This window comes from Macrosteles quadrilineatus, unplaced genomic scaffold (assembly GCF_028750875.1).
Source record: "Macrosteles quadrilineatus isolate MER2022 unplaced genomic scaffold, UCM_ALF_1.0 Scaffold_4__1_contigs__length_99947679, whole genome shotgun sequence".
NCBI classification, from domain to species: Eukaryota; Metazoa; Arthropoda; class Insecta; order Hemiptera; family Cicadellidae; genus Macrosteles; species Macrosteles quadrilineatus.
Window position 1 is genome coordinate 94706682 of NW_026542597.1, and position 19225 is coordinate 94725906.

At 45.7% G+C, this 19225-nt stretch overlaps 1 protein-coding gene across 1 annotated transcript; it reads right to left on the reverse strand.

Moving 5' to 3' along the window:
* Window positions 1–2570: 2570 nt before the first annotated feature.
* LOC128993166 (DNA polymerase delta catalytic subunit-like) lies at window positions 2571–6134 on the reverse strand. Its single transcript, XM_054416928.1, has one exon. The coding sequence runs from the start codon at window positions 6132–6134 to the stop codon at window positions 2571–2573; it is 3564 nt and encodes a 1187-aa protein (XP_054272903.1).
* Window positions 6135–19225: the final 13091 nt, after the last annotated feature.

Below are 19225 nucleotides of genomic sequence, written 5' to 3' on the forward strand. Positions count from 1 at the left end.
AATGTCATAAATTTTTTTTGTTTTATAATGAACGTTGATGTGTGTTTAGGAAAAATATCTTATATTGGTTTTTTGTAAATAACATTTTTATTGTAAATGATATTGTATCATATATATTTGTGAACTATTTTATATTTAAGTTGTACAAATCTGTTTTCAACCTGTAACTTTGACAAATTATAATTTAGTAATAGTCATTTGTAGAATATTTGTTGAAAACCTACATTGTGTATATTTCAAATTGTCCTCGAAGTCAGTTGTACAATAGTTGTTTACAGTCTGTACCTGTGTTTGAGTGTATGTGTAGGACTAAAATACATTTGCAAATAAACGTTTACAGTTATTAAAATATTTTGAAACTTATTATTGTGTATTCCTTGGCCGGTGTCTAGTAGTAAATGTGCACTAATTGATCTATAATCCTCATGATAGTATTTGAATAAAATCACACATTTAGTGGGTAAAACAACTCTTTTACATAATTTTATCGTAATTAAAAGCTGTTATGAACTTAAAAATAACAAGAAATGGCTTAAATTTTATAGTTTTGAATAGTATTCTGAATTATTGATCTATCAGAAAATCTATTCAGAGGATTCTATAACTATATCGCTATAAAACATTACTACTCACTCTAATACCAAGAACTCAGGCCAGCAACTTACCTGTAACAACGAAACATATTATTATCACAGAATTCAGCAATACAAAGTCAGATTTACAACAGTTGTGACAATCTTTTGTTCTTCCATATTCAATATAGCATAACTGAGAGGCAGACTGCACTACATTGTTTTGCAGTGATCGACTCGGGTGCACACACTCTGACACTCCGGTTGTCTCAGTTTGCGATTGATAGGTGTTTGGGATCTCCGATATTTTTTCCGTCTCACATGTGGTCTATCCGACCATCGATTTCCCAATACAATGACACTCTCCGTTTTTGACTCATCGTGTGGACTCGGAAAAAAACCCGACACACACACACACACGCACACACACACACACACACACACACACACCCACACATACAATGTGCGTCTTTTAGTTTAATTAAATAGAACGTTCCAAAATAAGTTTTTACTTCCTTTGTTCTTTTTCGGAATATTACCACCAACAATGATATGAAAACACACCTAAAGGATGGATGAGTATGTAATGAAAAGTTCAACGGATCAGAGTATTTGAGTTTTATTTCATTATTCAATTTACATGGTACATTGGTTATACAATTGGTTCATCGATTGTAAACGACGTTCTTCCTGTGCCGTGATACCGTTTTTCGCCGCTTCTGAAAAGGCGATCAGAGACGGTAGAATCTGGTAGTTGATCCAGTCGGCGCTAAGTTTAGGTTTCGGTTGAGGTCTGGCTGTGCGGCACGCACCGACAGCGACTTCCTGTTGAGCTCGGTCGGTGGCGTTTGATATTTCGGACTTGATAGTTTCGTCTTTCGTCACGGTATCGCTATTAGTGAGCATGCTGCGCAGCAACAATTGCATCATTCCAGCCTCGTTGATGAACAGCGCTCTTGAATTGACTGGGTACAGACGGTAGGCGTCTCCGTATCTGGTCCGCGACATGTCCAACACCTCTGGGAACGTTCGCACGAACGACGGGTGAACGAAACGTTCGATCGCTGACTTGTAGTTCTTGTATCCGAGTGCTTTTGCGAATTCATCGGCCTTGAGCCACACGTGCACTCTGGAATCGTACACGACGTCAATCTTGTGGTTCATGAAATTCATTTTCTTCGGGAATATATTCGCTTCGGTGTCTCCGATGACGCAGAGCTGAGATTTGTCTTCGATCTCCAACAGTTTAGCGAATTGAGGTGTCGCTAGGGACTTCTTTTTCTTTGTAGTGGTGGAAGTGTTGCTGACATCACTCCCGACGTCGTCGTTGGAATCGTCCTCGCTGTCGTGGTCCGCGTCTTGTGCCACAGCTTTTTGGCGGGTGTACGTCTTGTTGTCGGCTGCAGTCTCTTGAATTGTCCTATTTCGTTTTCTGGTGGATCCGTTTTCTTCCACGCCCTCGTCGTTCTTCCTTTTGTGCGAGGACAACGGTTTCGTGATGCACGTATCGTCTGGCCGCTGTGCTGTGTCGATATCGCTCTTCTTGCGCGGCTTCTGGTCTGCCATGTCTGTGGTTCTGTGACTGCTGGTGGGCAATTAACAGTAGGCCGACGACGAACAGACTTATATGTAGACACGGGTGTTGAACGATTCGACTCATTACTCTCGACGTGCAGGAAAATCGGCAACTCGGCCCCGGGAGCAACTCGTGACGGTCGACCAACCTTCCGTCGAATCGGGCTACCTAATGCACCGAACGCGTGTACATAGATTCTGTGTGGCTATTCCAAACCACTAAGTAAAAGAAAAACAACACAATATCTTGTTGTAGCGGCGTTTCGGGTCAAAGCCGATGATACATACAACAAGGGTTTGTTAAAACCCATGTGGAATATTTTAGGGTTACCAAGGCAAAAGACCAAAAACGACATTTTACCTAGACATTTTATTTTTATTCCTCCGAGAGTCTGATCGAACAATCGTCCACTCTCCTAGCCGTCACCATTCAAACCCCAATACTTCGGCGTACACCTTTCCTCTGACATCACAGCCGACGGTCTTGACGCGGCGCTTCTGTTTGTAGCGTTCGAACAGCGAGGGACAATCTAGATCTCTACACGAGGCGGTCGCCACCGCGTCTCTCTTCTTGCACTCCAAACACCCTTTTGCCAGACGTGTGCAAATGTCTTCTATATCCCTAATGTCTTTTTCAATCTCATTCGCGTTGGCCAGTTGTGTTTCGGTCGAACGTCCGAAGAACGAGGTGATGCGTCTGTTGTTCGGCGGAGCCACATCGTGTTTGGTATTCTTGCGCGGTCTTTTGGTCTGTCCTTTGTGTGTTAGCTTCTTACTCGGTCTTACTGGAAAACGAGAGTCGTTCGCGGAGGGCCAAAGCGTGTCTTTTATCTCCTCCTTCGTCGAATCCGGCATCACTATCGAGAGCACGTTGACCAGGGGGTTCAGGAGTTGGTTGTCTGCGTAGTACACGTAATCTATGGCGAGCCCGTTCTCGAGCACGTACAGTGGGTCCTCGGCCCTGTCAAACATTTTCCTAGACTCGCCGTCCGGTGATTCGATCACTATATACTGTATACGGTCGCCCAGACGAGGTGCCTTGCCCGGATTCCTTTCCGCCAACTTCTGTGCCAAACGGTCGTGCGGCGTGGGATTTTTCGTTCTCTTGCTCCACTCCTTGGAGATGATCAAATCTCGAAAGCTCATGTCACCGTTTAGCAGGCGGACGATTTCTTGCCTCAACTCGTCCAACACTCTGTCCGGTGGTACCATGGCCATTATCATATCGATTGTTTTCTGCAGTGTGTTTTTTGCAAAAAGACAGTTGTCGCGTCTGACCACTTCGAGCCCTTTGCAAGTAATATGTTTTTCGGCTGTTTCCAACGCCTTCTGTGCCGCCTCCACACCTCGTTCGGCGGCCACGGTTTGCACACTCTCCAAGGACTTGTACACACCCGCCGCATAGCGTTTCTTGTTGGCCAAAAGAAACGGCAGGTATACGGTTTCAAACTGCAACCTGATCGGTGGCCGGTCGATCAGGCGTGTCACGGCGTGGGCCATCTGGTTGCCGGCGTCCGTGCAGTCCCACAGTTGTTTCTTATGCTCGGCGGTCCAACCAACCAGGTGTACCATCACCGAGTCCGTGTCCCCGTACACCACTTGTCTGTCGGGATACTCCTTTTCGATGAACTCTTTCGTAGCAACGATCATCGCTCTGCCGTACGCCGTGACGCTAGAAGGGATTTGCAGAAAGTACAGCTTGCCCTTTTGACACCCGGTCGCACCGTAAATCGAGTTGGCCGCCACTTTCAGTGCTCCCTGCTGTCCGTTCAGCAGCATGTATTCGATGGAATCGTGACTCAATCCGACCATGCGTTTGCGCACTTCGGCTCTGGTCCGCAGTAGTGTTTCCAGGATGTCGGGTAGCACGCCCCTCTTTTGTTTGTGGGTCAAAAAGTAGTGGCCGACGGGTGAACGGAACGCCGCGCCCCTGTTGAACAGAATCTCTCCCTTTTTTCTATTCAACACCATGGTGCTGTAACAGAGGTTGTACGCTATCATTATCGAGGGATACAGGGAGGCGTAGTCCAAACAGACGATGGGATCGTGGTAGAGTCCACGTTTGGGTTCTATGACGACCGCCCCGTCGTACTTGGTGTTTTTCGTCTTTCCACCACGGTCCTCGCCCTCTTCCTTCTCGGAAGAAGCGCCGTCTTCTTCGTCGTCTTCGTTTTCGTCAGTGCAGTCCGGTTCTGCCGGTATCTCTCCTCCGCGTCTTTTCACGCACCGTTTCGCGTTCGAAACATGCAGTGCGTCGCACTCGTACAAAAGTTCCTTCATGTCCGATTTCACGTTGTTGTAGAACACTTCGTTTGGTGTTGTACAGTCGTCGATCAACGTCCTGCGTTGCGAACACCATTTCAACAACATGGACGTTATGCGCACTTGTTGTCCGCGGTCCAGTAGGTACTCCAGTGTCGTGTTGAACACCTTACAGCGTTCGAACGTGGTGACGAACGCTTGTATGTGGAACACGATGTCCATCACGAGTTGTGCGTCTTTCACACAATAACGTCCCAGAATCGCGCGACTCCGCGGACCGGCTGCGAACAGAGAAGGAATCTGAGTGTAGTGGACGTCTTCTTTTCTCGATTTCAAAAAGTGTTCGGACACCGCGTTCAGCGTGTAGGAGCGCAACGAGAACTCTTTGCGCACGAAAACGCAGGTGTCGAACACCGTACGCCCGTGTATTTTCGTGAAGTTGGATTTGGGCGTGTAAGAAGCGTACTTCCTACCGCCGCCTCCTTTTTCCGTGTTGGCGACACAAGACGACCTCAGTCCCAACCGCCCGAGCACGGGTGGAATCTGGTGATGTGACAGGCGGGCGAAGATAAAAGGCAAGTCGAAGTTCTCTATATAGTATCCGGTCACGATGTCCGGATCTTGGTCCACAAAGTCAGAACAAAACGCCTCCAACATTTCTCGTTCGCTGTCAAAACACTTTAGCGTCGTCGTTTCATCCAGCTCTTCACACCGGTCCACTGTGTAAAGGCGCCTCTCTGTTCTCGTGTTGTGTTGCGGACGGTTCAAGGCGTCCGACACGGTCACCGTGGCTATCTGAATGACGCTGCAGACATCGGGTGTGGGGAACACGTTCACGTCGTTAGCCAGACACTCTATGTCAAAAGACATCACGGACACGGTTGGCGGCAGTTTGTCCGACAGATCATCCGTCGCCTCCGCAAACGGCAGTTTGTTGTATTCGATCCGTCCTTCTGTCTTCAAGAATCTGTCATCGATGTGCTCCAAAAAGTCGTAAGTGAAACGGTGAATCGCTTTTCGTGATGATGACATCGCCACCGTTGTTTTGCACCCCGAAGTGTCCAACCAACCCCATCGGCAGGGCCTGAGCTTCAGTCTCTCTGCCGTTCTCACGTTCGCGTCCAAGGAGCTTTCGTAAAAGTGCACGTGTCTCTTTAGGCACGCCGGGCCGGTGTACTCCCCCTCTTTTGCAGCAGTCTCGCGCGCGATACGCAGGATTTCACCGATCGCCGGGCGGATGTGACCAAAAGACCTCACGCAGACGCGGTAAGTGAATCTCAACGATGTATCGCCCACACGTTGTGTTGTATGATGGTCATCGGACATGATGAGAGAATCGTAGTCCTCGGCCACCTCTATACCCTTGATGTGTGAGAACTGAGTTTGAGGTTTCGCGTCTAAAGATTTTTCACTAGTGTCCCCATCGGTGTTCGACAGGTGCTCGGCGTACTGTCGTAGGCGTTCTTGAATGAGTTTGAGGTTTCGCCTGCAGATGTCACGATTTAAGAACGAGATGAAAAAATCCGGCTGGTAGTTAAACAATTCCACAACGACCGTCTCGCCGGCTTCGTTTTTGCCAAACACGCGAACAGTGCAAGTGGCTTTCGACGGGTCGCGTTTCTGCGTACCACTCCGCCCACCGAAGTCATCGTCTATTTCGCATTTGAGAAAGTAAAACGGAATCTTTTCCCCTCTGTCTCTCTGATGCTGCATAGGTGATTCCATCTCGGTTGCGAGTGATACACGTGGTCGAGTTGTGATAAGTGTCGACTCGACCACCCCCCTCCATCTATATCCACTAGTCCCCCAATCGGGATCATTCGTCGAGGTGAATTGGTTGAAACAACATCACTCACAACCCCCCTCCCCCTTCCGATATCCACCACTTACAGACTATGTCAATTCAGTTTTCCAAATAACACGTCAAGATTCTAACGCTTCGACACAACTCGGGACTAATGGATCTTGCAATCACATCTGCTAACTCGGCTGAATCCACTACTGACGTCACCACAAACGACCATGGCGATTATATCGCTATGAGTTTTAAACCGAAACCCAAATTGAGCACCTTCAAAGAAGACCACACCGCGTTCGAGTATGGAGACTACAGTGTACCACCACCGGCGTTGCCGGTGAATCGACCTCCACAATCGCCTTTGGTGGGCGGTCAGAGGCCTCCTCAGAGAAATGCCACGCCGAGCAACGTTTTGGATGAACTGAAAAGCATGTTTTCCACAGGAGAACGGCCAACGAGTGCGGTTTTCAAAAAGCACACACGGCCCAGTGAAGAAAGTCTCATCAGATACACGTCGAATGAGAACAACACACGACATAACATGGTGACTTGTCCACCTGTTTTCACCACCACCAACGCCTCAGCATTTCACGGAGTCCACCTTGGGAACCGATCACCGGTCACTTCGGGGGTGGCTGCGACGTTGGTAACTTCTACACCTACCACCTTCTTCGGCACGTGCAGATCCACACCGGGACAGTTCAATCCGTACCAAGACCTGCGGTACGCCGAAAGAGTGGTGAACACGAACCCGATCGTCGAAAAAACCCTGGACGAGATGAAAAGAACGTTGAACATGCTAGTCATCGACGTGCAATCGCAGAGAAAGAAGATCGAGGAGATTTGGAGGTCGGCGGAGAGTGCCGGTGAGTTTGCCGCGTCAAGGTCTCGTCCTCTGTCTCTGACGCCACCGTCATCCAAATCCAAACCGTTGTTGAGTCATTGCTACGGCAGGTGCGTGTTTCCGTCTTGTTCTTCATTGTGTTACACGGTCAACGATGGCGGTAAAGCAGACGCCTCGTCAAACAAGAACGACAGACGAGTCTCTTTTGGCGAAACATCTCATCGAGTTGACGTGGTGAAGCGAGGCTGTTCCAAAAAGAAACGCCGTTTTCTTTGCTTCTAATTTTTGGTTTACCCTTTTTCCATGTATTCCATAATGCGCGTCTAATAAAGACCTGTGATTTCAATATCTATCTGTTTTCATTCCATCCCATGATTCCAAAAACGTTTTGGAGGACGCTTGCATACATCGTTTGAGGTCACGTCTCGACGTGAGATGGGTACGAGCGTAGGACGTAAACCGTGCGGTCAGCGACCTCTTTCGGCAAGTTGCGGCCGTCCGTTTCGCCGGGTTTGTAAAAGAATCTGGGCCCCTCACCTTTTTCCACCGCCTGCACGGTTTGGTCATTTGTATCTCCGACACGCACGACGTCACCGTTCAAATTGAAATACGGTTTTAATTGGATCAGCGAATAGTGACTGGAGCCGTGCGAGGTCATATAGAATTCAGTTCCGACGACAAACCGCATGTGCACGTAGAACGCGTACACGAGACGCGTCAACATGCTCATATTCACCGCGCGTCTTAGACTCTCAAAAGCTTCACCCTCGACATTTATTTTCACCACGCGCAGCATGTGTTTGATCAAAAGTTCACGAAACGGCAGCGACTCGTCTAACCGCTTCAACACGTACACGTTGTCGATACGTCGTCTGAACGCGGCGTCGATGTCCTTCTGCTCGGCGCCCGTGCTGAATATCAACGCGAAACGACTCAGCCGTCTGTCTTTGTTGAAAACGTCCATTATCTGCAGCATCGTGGTTTTGATCACGTTCAAATAGTCTTCGCCACCCGAATCGCTCCGTTGACTCATGAGTATTTCTATGTCATCCATCCAGAGCACATGGAAGAACCGACCGTCGGAAGCGTTGTCGCGCGCCCGGTCCACCATCCAAGACATAATCCGTTCGAAGTTGTTTTCGGTCTCACCTCTCCACCTGCTGAGTAGTCCGCTGTAATCGACGCGATACACACGAACGCCGTCCACCGCTTCGTACAACGAGGCCAAATAAGACTGAGTCACCTGTCGTGCCAAGGCGGCGTCACCCGGTACCGAAATGAGCTTGATGTCGCGCACATTGTTGGGCGAAAGACGATTTTCAAGGTTGTTTGCGCGAACGGCGTCCTTGTTGCAGCTGGCACGTAATATTTCGAGAGACTGTGCGAGTTCCACAATCCTCTCGTCCACATTTTTTTCTGTGTTCAGTACATCTGTAATCAGGTCCGCTTGATCTGCGTCGGTCGCGTATGCCAACACCCCTTTTGGCAATGCACCCGAATCCGGGGTGGTGTCTGAACCACTACGCCCTGCTAATGAGTCGAATTCCGACTCGTAAAGTTCGATCGCTTTCTCTTCCCTTGGCACACCATCGTCTGTGTCAGACAATGCCACGTACGATCTGTGTATTGCGTCTACAGTCAAAAGTTCGTCGAAAGTGACACGACACTGGTCCATACGATACTCTAACCTCTTTAGAATATCGATCAATGTGGTGGTTTCGATAAAAAATGCACTGTATATGTCGCTATCATCCGTCTGTCGTACCATGCTCACCATCTGGTGGGTCAGCACCGTCACGTCAAACACATACATACACCACACCAGGGCCCTTTCGTACTGACGAGTGGGTATCAGTTCTCCGTTGATCAAATTGTACGCTTCTAGGATTTTTTCGCTGTATGTTCGCAACCATTTCGCGAACCACGACAGCAACCCTTTCTCGCCATACCAAGACGACTCTCGTTGCGTCGCGTCCGCCATCCATTACCTATGCGGATGACTTACCAATATGTCCACATTGTAACAAAGTGACAAATCGTAAACTCTTTTATTCATTTGTATGTTTACTTTAATATATCGTGTCTGTCGTGACGAACTCGCTGGGTTTGATAAGTCACAGACATTAGATATGAATACAACACCTTTGATGGCACTAGAGGAGCGACTCGCTAAACTGGGGATGGATCCCGCTCCACAGAGTAGGTTCTGTCGTGTGTGCTGTGCCTATGTTGAGCTCTCCTATTGGCCCGAACATGAAATTTCTGAAGGGCAAAGTTGTCCGTCAGCCGAGCTGAGATTAAATGGGGACGGCCCCCCTCCAGCCGGTGTACCTTGGTGGAAACGTTCTAGGTACGACAACATCAAACTTTGGACACCCTGATCCACTTTGACAAAACACTTCCACTAATGGTAATCCTGACCGATCGTTCTTTTAGGAACTTCATCGGCAATCCTATTCAATTGATCGGATAACCCTCTTCGGTTGAAACCTGTCGCGAGGTATGGCAAGAAGTTCAATTGAATGAATCAACACAGGTAGCTTATTAAATATTTATTTGATATAATTTATTTGTTAACATGTTAATTAATTACTAATCATACTCCCGACTCATTATTCCATGAAGGATTTCATCGGTGTCCCGATCGATTGGATGTTGAAGCCCGTAAATGTGTGTATACCATTTATTAGATTTAATATATTTGTTAACACACTACTTGTGCTATATTGACTTGTGAAAATATTCACAACAACTGTGACCGATCGGTTTCCCGATACAAAATAAGATGTTTTTTAAAAAACACGAGACTATCTGAGTGAGTGTCAATTTGACACACACTCAGACAGTCTCGTGTTTTCTTTTATTTATTTTTATTCTTTATATACAACATTTAAAGTAAAAACATGGTGTGTATATACATTTTCTACAACTATTAAAAATATGCACACAATTTATAAATATCATACAAAACCTATTATTATTGACATTAAAATTCGAAACTTAGTTGATAAGAAGAGAACTGTCATTAAAGATAATAACAAAAAACATAAAGCAGCTGGCCGTACTATTGGAGTCGACGGGGGGGGGGGGGGGTTGGGGGCGCGCGTTATCCCTAGTCATCGCACGGGACGAGCTTGAAAAATGTTATAAACCACGGGCGGCGCTTTCTTGCAACACATATGTAAAAGTCCTCCAGCTGTTCCTCGAGTGGCCAGTTATTTTGGAATCCAATTAAAGTAATTCCTAGATGGAAGTGGATGTTGGTGGGGAAGAGGCGCTCCACGGCAACCATGGTGTCCAGGCGGTGGTAGATGATGGGGTGGTTTGTGGTGACCACCTCACGTAGTCGCTCTTCCCTGTAGGGGGTGATCTCTATGATTGACGGTCCACCGTCTTGTGACACTACCTCCTTCGGCCTCACCACCAGCATGTTGACGATGATCCGTCTGATCCGTCCGGAGTGCCTCTTCCCGCCCCTCATCTGTCCGATGATGGCATAACAACTGTCCACCTCTACTTTAAGGTGGTCATCATTTGTTGGTGACCCAACCTCAAATCGATAATATTCACCTAGTCGTGACATTGTAGAATAAAAACTTAAATTCTAAATGAAAACTTAAATTAAATAATAAAAAAAACTTTAAAATACTTGAAAAACTTCTAATTATGTAAAAACACTGTGCTGTGTGTCCACACTGACTGCTAAGTATCGACTGACGTCACCTGCCAGACCGCTCCGTATTTATAGCCTCTTGGATAAGGGGGGAGGGGAGGGGAGGATTTCAAGCGATCCACTAATCGTATCCCCGACTGATTATTCTGTGGAAGATTTCATCGGCGTCCCGATTGATCGGAGAACCCTCTTTGGTTGAAACACGCAAAGGTGTATATATATATATATACTATATGTAGGATTTAATTTCTTTGTTAACACGCTACTTGTGCTACATTGACTTGTGAAAGAAAAACACCACAATTGTGATCGATCGGTTTCCCGATGTAAAATAAGATGTTTTTTAAAAAACAGGAGACTATCCGAGTGAGTGTCGATTTGACACCCATTCGGATAGCCTCGTGTCTTTTATTTATTTATTTATTTATTTATTTCAGTACAGAGATAGACAGAAAAACACAGTTAATACAAATCAACACTCAATTTGAGAATACAATTCTTTAATTCTTTATTATATTGATTACATTATTTTACTACTATACTATTTTTTATATTTTCATTACAATATTTATTATTATACTAAGTCTATTCACAACTCTTACAAATTCATTAAAGACATTGGAAAATACATTAACAAAACTATTTACAAAACATACAAACCCCATCTGACACACAAAGTCCGTTGTTATACTATCGAGAGGCATTTAATCTTATGCTTTTTGTGGGAAAGTTACAAAAGTAAATGAGAAATTACAATTTGATAGAATAAATAATACGTGAATACACATTCTTACACATTTTATTAAAACAAAATCACAGTTAAAGTATTACTGTTTACTTAAGAAAAATATTCGACTAACACAGTTTATTTATACCTCTTATAGATTCTTGAAAATATTGGAAAATACGTTAACAGACCTATTTACAAAACATACTGCCACCCCTGACATACAAAGGTCATTGTCATCTTATCTAGAAGCATTTAATCCTATGTTTCGGGTGGGAAAGTTACAAAAGTAAATGGGAAATAAAGAAACTTAAGAATAAATAACATGTGAATGCACATTCTGTTAAAATAAAATCAGAGTTACTGCTTACTTACAAAAATACTATGTACTTAATTTAAACTCACTTCCAATTCGACTTGAGCTTATCGATGTCACTGGGGTCATTGATGCTTACACTAGGGCTGGACACGGTTCTCCTCACTAAAACCTTGCCAGCCGACTGCCACACATCGGCGAAGCCAGCGGCCAGGCATTTTTCCTTCAACGACTTTAGAAACAGCTCATGTTCTGGTGTTCTGTGGCTTCCGATGTGCACACGATGCTGGCAGTCAAAGTCCTCGTTCACTTGGTCCGCAGTAAGGTACTCTCCCATCATTTTGAATCGTGCGAGCCAGTTTTCTTTGGTCTCACTGTTCAGAAACCTGACGAGTATATTTGGTGCATGCGGTCTACGAAAAGTAGGGATCCTGTGTGCGTTCATTATTCGGCTTGTTTGAAACCGTATACCAAGCGCAGCCGCCACTTGTTTTACGATTTTGTATACATTTTCATTCGGAGTCTTTGGAATTCCTGTTATTATGATATTGTTGTAACGGCTGGACCGTTCTAAGACACATATCCTCTCCTCAAGCATATCGGTCCTGCTTTTTAAGTCCGTGTAATCTTTCTTCAGTCTTTTTGATAGTGATTGAATTTCTGTCGTCTCTCTACTGGTTTTTGTTAAATGTTCAGTCGTGTTGAGTAGTTTTTCGGATACTTGTTGCAAAGATGTTGATATGATGTTCAAATCTTTTCGAAAGATAGTTAGCTCATCAAATACCTTTTCCACAAAACACCCCATGAGTCCGACGGGGGAGGACTGTGTAAGTGGACTATACACAGATGTAGATGTGGCGGGTTGGTGCGGGACGTCTTCGTCTGGAACTACGTACGCAGGACGTTTGTCATCCGTCAAGACAGCGACCATCGCTTCCATCTGCTCCTTGGGCGGTCTGGTAGCGTCGCACGAAGCTCCAATGTTGATGTGGCGGTTGTTGGGGAAAGAGTCCTTTAAAAGAGCCATCGTATCTGAATTGGTGTACAGGATGTTGTGAGACGTGTTCACGATTTCCAATAACCGCTGAATGCTGTAAGGGTCAATCTGCACCAACCGACCACCGCAGTCCTGCAGCACCACTTCTAACGGTCTTGACACTAACATGTTCAACACCGACGGCCTCCTAAATAGAAAACTACCGTCTATTTGACCCGCTATGATGTAACAGGTACCCACAGTTAGTTTTTGAAAACTGCACCTCGACGGTGTTCCAAACTCCAAGTGGTAGCCGGGCATATTGAGTTAAATTAAAATAACTAAACAACAAAATATAAGATCAGAGAAAAATCTTAAAACATAAAGTGAAAACACGCACAAAAACTATAATACTTGGAAGTCCAACATACACAACTCGCACTGACCACGCTCACTGACGACTGATTGCCTCGGGCCCGACCGCTCCGTATTTAAGGCCTCTTAGACGGGTGGGGGTGAAAGAGGAGGTGGAGTGGGAGCATCCCACCAATCGTACGCCCGATTGATTGTTCTGTGGACGATTTCATCGAGGTCCCGATTAGTTTTATCAGACCACTTTCCTCGGTTGAAACCCACCATCGGTCCGGAAAAAGATCCAATCATGGACTAACCAACATCCTGGAGAGTTTTTAATCAATAGTAATTTTGAGTTGTTTAACACAGCCTGTTTTAAAATATTTTTACGAACTGAGGTTTAAATAGACATCATAAATAAAAACACACGTTGACTGTACTTAAGGAATTTAGGTGCTACAAGAAACAAATCTTTTAAGCACTAATATAGGATATTCTTGTTAAAACCATCATACCAGCCGCGATCGATCGGTTTCCCGATACAAAATAAAATGTTTTTTAAAAAAACACGAGACTATCCGAGTGAGTGTTGATTACACACCCACTTGGATGGTCTCGTGTTTTTCTTTAATATTTATTTTTTATTCAATTCATTTTAGTAATAGAGTACAAACAAAATGAACAGTTACATATATCGTTGGTCTTGGTTACGAGTTATAATAATATATTTTATCTAAGGCATAGCATATTTTATCCTAGTTCTATTTTTTATATACTCTTCACATTGTTCAAGATATTATAAAAATTATCACAACTGACATCAACATCACTACTCTAAATCAATACAAAAATTAAAATCAACAGGTACTAACACATACAAAATATTTACAACAATATGAATAAAAAAAAACTTGCAATATATACAAGGATAATATACAGTAACTAGATAACATCCGGTCTCTGGCAGACGGGGCAGCAGGTCATGTTGCGTCTTCTCCATGTGTCCAAACATCCTAAGCAAAATGCATTTCCACAAGTGACGACCGCTTTGATGTTGAACTCACCCTGGCATATTCCACAAAGGTTCTCCCCCACTGTTGCGGAAGTATTGGGTGGTGTTGTGACGCCGAAATCCGTCGCACTGTCTTCCTCGTTGTTGTGCGGGATCTGTTTGTCCACTTTTTCTTCTGCCCGTGCTTCGTGAGGGCAGTCTCCACTCTGGTTGTTACTGAATTTCCAGTAGAAGCTGTTCAGACATACACATCCACAACATATGTCATAGAATCCGTTTTGATAACAATCCCTCATCGGTTGGATACATGTTGAAACCCTTTTGCAAGAGTCACATTTCTTGTACACCATACCGGATAACGGACGACTCATAATTAACCGCCCTTACCAATGACAGGGAAACAATAACTTTGTACAAAATGAAAATAAAAACTGGTAAAACCAATTTTAAAAACTCAGAAGGGAATTTATCACACTTGAGAACACAACTGTTTACACCGACCTCTGAATGACGATTGATCGCACCTGCAGGACCATCCCGTATTTAAACCCTCGAAGACAGATGGTGGGGGGGGGGGTGGAGGAGGATTGCGTGCGTAGTAGAGTCTAACCACACGACCATTCCGATAAAATGTGACTGTTATAGGGGGGAAAACATGGGGGGTAGGAGAGCACAACACCAGAGTTAATAACCAATTAAAACACGTCCGGTCTCCAGCAGATGGGGCAGCAGGTCTTGGTCCTAAGTCTCCATTTGTCAACGCATGTAAAGCAGAATGTGTTCCCACACGCCACAACCGTTCCGATGTTGAACTCACCATCGCAGATGCCACAGAGCTCTGCCATATTATTCGCCCTATTGGGCGGTGTGTTCACGGCAAGAACTTCGCCTTCCTCGTCGTCGTTGTGGAAAACTTTTTTCGTAAAAACGACGAACAACCGTCGCCGATTTCCCGGCTTCATTCGAGTCCAAATCTCATCTAATTGCTCCTGCGGTGGTTTCCTGTTTTCAAACCCCACTAGCGTCACCCCTGGGTGGATGTGGATGTGTTGCGGGAAGAGCCATTCCAACGCGACCATTGTATCCACGTGCGCGTAGATTATTACATGGGGCGTTGTCACGACCTTCTTCAGCCGCTCCTCATTATATGGTGTAATCTCAATGACACTCGGCCCGCCGTCCCTCAAAACCAGCTCTATCGGCCTCTGGACGTAAACATCGAGGACGACACGTCTTGATTCCCTCCTATTTCCTCCTCGGTGTTGTCCCGCGATGATATAACATTCTTCAGGGACGACTTCGATGTTTTCACTCCTGATCGGCCTATTAAACTCGAGTCTGTAGTTAAACATTTCCACGTTATACATTTTATAATCTTAGAAAATAAAACGTAGGTTAAAAATGTAAATGAAACTTTAAAAACCGATAGAAAAATCACTAATACACGAATGACACTTCCACTACACAAGTCCCTGAACACACCGAGCTGACTGTTGACTGATCGCCCCTGCCCGACCGCTCTGTATTTAAGGCCTCTTTGACGCGTGGGGGGAGAAAGAGGAGGTGGAGTGGTAGAATTCTCACTTATCGTACTCCCGATTGATCGCACTGTGGATGACATCATTCGGGGTTCCGATTACAGTAGAACTCCAACTATCCGAACTCAGATTAACCGAATCGCCTAATATCCACATTAATCTCTGAATTTAATTTCCGAATTACTATCCATTTAGGTTCCGAACAATCGTACTCCCTATTGATCGGACTACTTAATCGGCGTCCCGATTCCACCGATCGGGGGACCCTTTCTCGGTGAACCTACGGATAGTCATACTTATTAGTATAAGAAGTGTCGACCGTCTTGAACCAAAACCATGGCGGTTGCCGTTTTGGGCGACTCGTTGTTGCCGCTGTTTGGCCGCTTAGAGAGGGCCGGTAAAACGGTGTTCAAGACCAAATCCGATTCTGACGCAGTTTTGAAAACATTAAAATCATCATCGGAATTGTTGGCAAACGGTGACAAACACAGTGAAATCACCGGGAATTTGTTAAAATCCCTGTTGAAGCGAACAGTTACCGAAGCGAGTGGTAATGTGGGAGACAAATTTCGGATAGTTGTGCGCGCGAACGAACAAACCACTTTGGACGTGGGTCGTGTGATGCGCGACATCCGTCTGGGAAGGGTCGCGGACCTGTTGGACACTTTCGACGTACCCGCCGAAAGTGTTTTTCGCCAAAGACGATTCGTCGATCGTCTGACGAGAACGCTTCGCGCATTGTACCCGGACTCGGTGCTGGAGCGCATATCGAAACGACTGCATGGAATCCGCGAAGTCCCCACAAGACTGTTCGAAAAGCGAGTCCGCGGTTCGGCGGACGATTTGCGCCGATTGATTTCGGCCGACGACGATGCCAGGCGGTTAGTGGAAGCGATGGAAAGGTCTCTGAAAAAAGGACACCCGATAGTGACCAAGGGCCTTTTTATCAGCTTCGCGCTCACTACCGGGGGCTCAGCGATGGTATATGCGGCACTCTCCGAGGCGGCGAAAAGATCTGCGGGATGCTGGCGAGTGTATCGCGAAAAAGTGACGGGCAATCTGACGTCATGCCGAGTGCGTTACGCGTCGTGTTCACTCGAGGTGGACGGTGACGGTGGTATGCCGTCCGACAGATACTGTGAGCGCTATCCCGGTATTGTTAAAAATACGTCTTGTGCGGAAGAATGGTCCGGAAAAACACCGTGTGTCCATTGCGATCCCGCCGGTTTTGGTACGGACAGACTGGAAGCCGACGACTACGTCGATTCGGCCGACGTGTACGTGTGCCGCGCAGAACCATCGCTGGGCGAAATACTGGGACAGGTGGTTTTGGACGCACCGCACGTTTTGAGCGAGGCCGCCGACGACCTAGTGAGGGGAGCCGAGAGCGTGCTAGGTGGTGTTTGGAATGTGGTCAAAAGTTTCGGAATATGGGTGGTTATAATAGGACTATTTATGTTCACCTCGTTCGTTTGGTACCGAGAGAAACAAGCTCATAACGATAGCGAGATGACGCATTTGGTTGTTGACAGTGGAGTAAGAGGGGGGGTTACGAGGAAATATTCTACAGTCGACTCGTGAGTGTCGGACGCGCTATCGCTTTTAAGGGGCTGACACCGACTTGCGACCGACAGAGTTTCAATTCATCGCGCACTGAAAGCATGTCGTCTCCTCGTCATTCCCACTGTGAAGCGGAAGTCGAACACGACGTGAACCACGCCAACACCGTCGGGAAGTCTGACGTTCACATGAAACCGCACGAGTCCGACGATTACACCGGCATATCGGAAAAGAGACAGCGACCTAAATTTTTGCCACTCGCGTTGTCGGGGGACGAAGACATTAGTGAGGTGAAAAAGAAGCGTTTGGAAGACTATCTGTCTCAGCAGCCAGAGTGTTTTTCTCCACCCACCGGACTTGAACCGCATTTCATTTCGGAGAACGAGAGCGTGAAAAACACAAAAGGGGAGGAAGACAAATACGATGGAGGATCGAATGGGTCACGAGATGATGTACTCACACACCGAGAACAACACACGACCGAGGTGTCGAAAAAGCCAACGGAAACGGCATTCTTTCGTGACGGACAGGAGATAACGTTGAACGACGGGGACGACGGTATGAGCACGGATTACAGGGTCCGGTGTGTTTTCTCCAGCATCATGAACACATTGCACTTGTTCACCTTATGCTACAAGGAGAAAAGGGCCAACATCAAGGGTCTGAGCAATACCGAAATGGAGGCGTTGTACCGAGACGTCATCGTCGCCATAGATACGACGAAGGACGCCGGTACACTCTACAGGAGACTGATTGACACCAGCAAGAAACTGGTTTACGAGTTGGACACGTCTAAAAAATGGTATGATGTCGTCAACCATTTGGACCCTCTCAGCTGTTGTCTATCCAAAGAGAGGATACGTAGCATTTGTTACTTCAACACTTTCAGTAAACAGAGAGACTACGATTCCATCGATTGTAACATGGCTGTTAGGGCAAAACTAATATTTCTGGGCAACGTCAAGAACAAAATCTACAGCGAATCCAATTCCACGGTGAGTAATGTGGAGTTGAGCAATTTCTTCGGCAGTTATTTCTACGAGTGTCTCGAGAATATCTACGAATACTGTTTCGAGATCATCCAAAAGGAAATGCTTCAATACAAGAACAGAATCGCTGGAAAACAGCCATCGGACAGTAACGATCAGGCGGGTATCGAGGAATTCGTCCAACGTTTCGACCGGCTCACACGTCGGAGTCACATCAGGATCACGGGCACGACCGGTAAGGCCAATGCTAATTCTAGGCTGCAGTACTTCGGTTACAATTCAACTTCGAAGAGCATGACGAACAGAGATCCAGTAGAAGAGGTCGACGCTCTGTTCACGTCCTCCTTCATCAGGTTCAGGATAAACCAAACGGGCGAGGTGTCCATGGACGTGTACACTCGAAACGCGTTACAATTGGAACCCGCCGACGACGACGAAGTCAACAGTAAAAATACATAGGGCAGACAGGTGAGGGTTTATGGTGAATAAACAAAATCATAGTTCAATAAATATATTTTTATTCAGTATTTCGGACTTTTATATAGCCTTTTATCCCATCAAACAATATTCCAAAAATACTAATACAAAACCATTAATTTCTGATTTGTTACCCAAGAGACAGATAGGAGAAAAGTGCGATATCCATCAGTTTTACAGAGGAAAATGGCAACATGCCACAAGAGTGGATGCCTATCTAATATACACTTAGTTAGCGAACAGAAGAGGACGTGTAAAATACTAATGCGGTTCTTTAGATCTGTTGTGTGAAACACTTACACACACACACACACACACACACACACACACACACTAAAATGGATTTTAGTATCAAATAAGCTCTATTGTAGAAATTGAATTGATTTCTTATGCAAGTTCAAGACTCTCTAGAGTAATGTGTAAATGTGGCACTGAAATGTAATGATAATAAAATACTTTAATCATATTATAAAATTAAAACCACACGATTGTTTGAATGTAAACTCACTACTTATAAACCCAAACACATATTTAAAACCGGTAGACGAAAGG

Bases quoted from the DNA above. Each gene is read 5' to 3' on its own strand.
- LOC128993166 (XM_054416928.1), bottom strand. From the start codon at position 6,134: ATGGAATCACCTATGCAGCATCAGAGAGACAGAGGGGAAAAGATTCCG.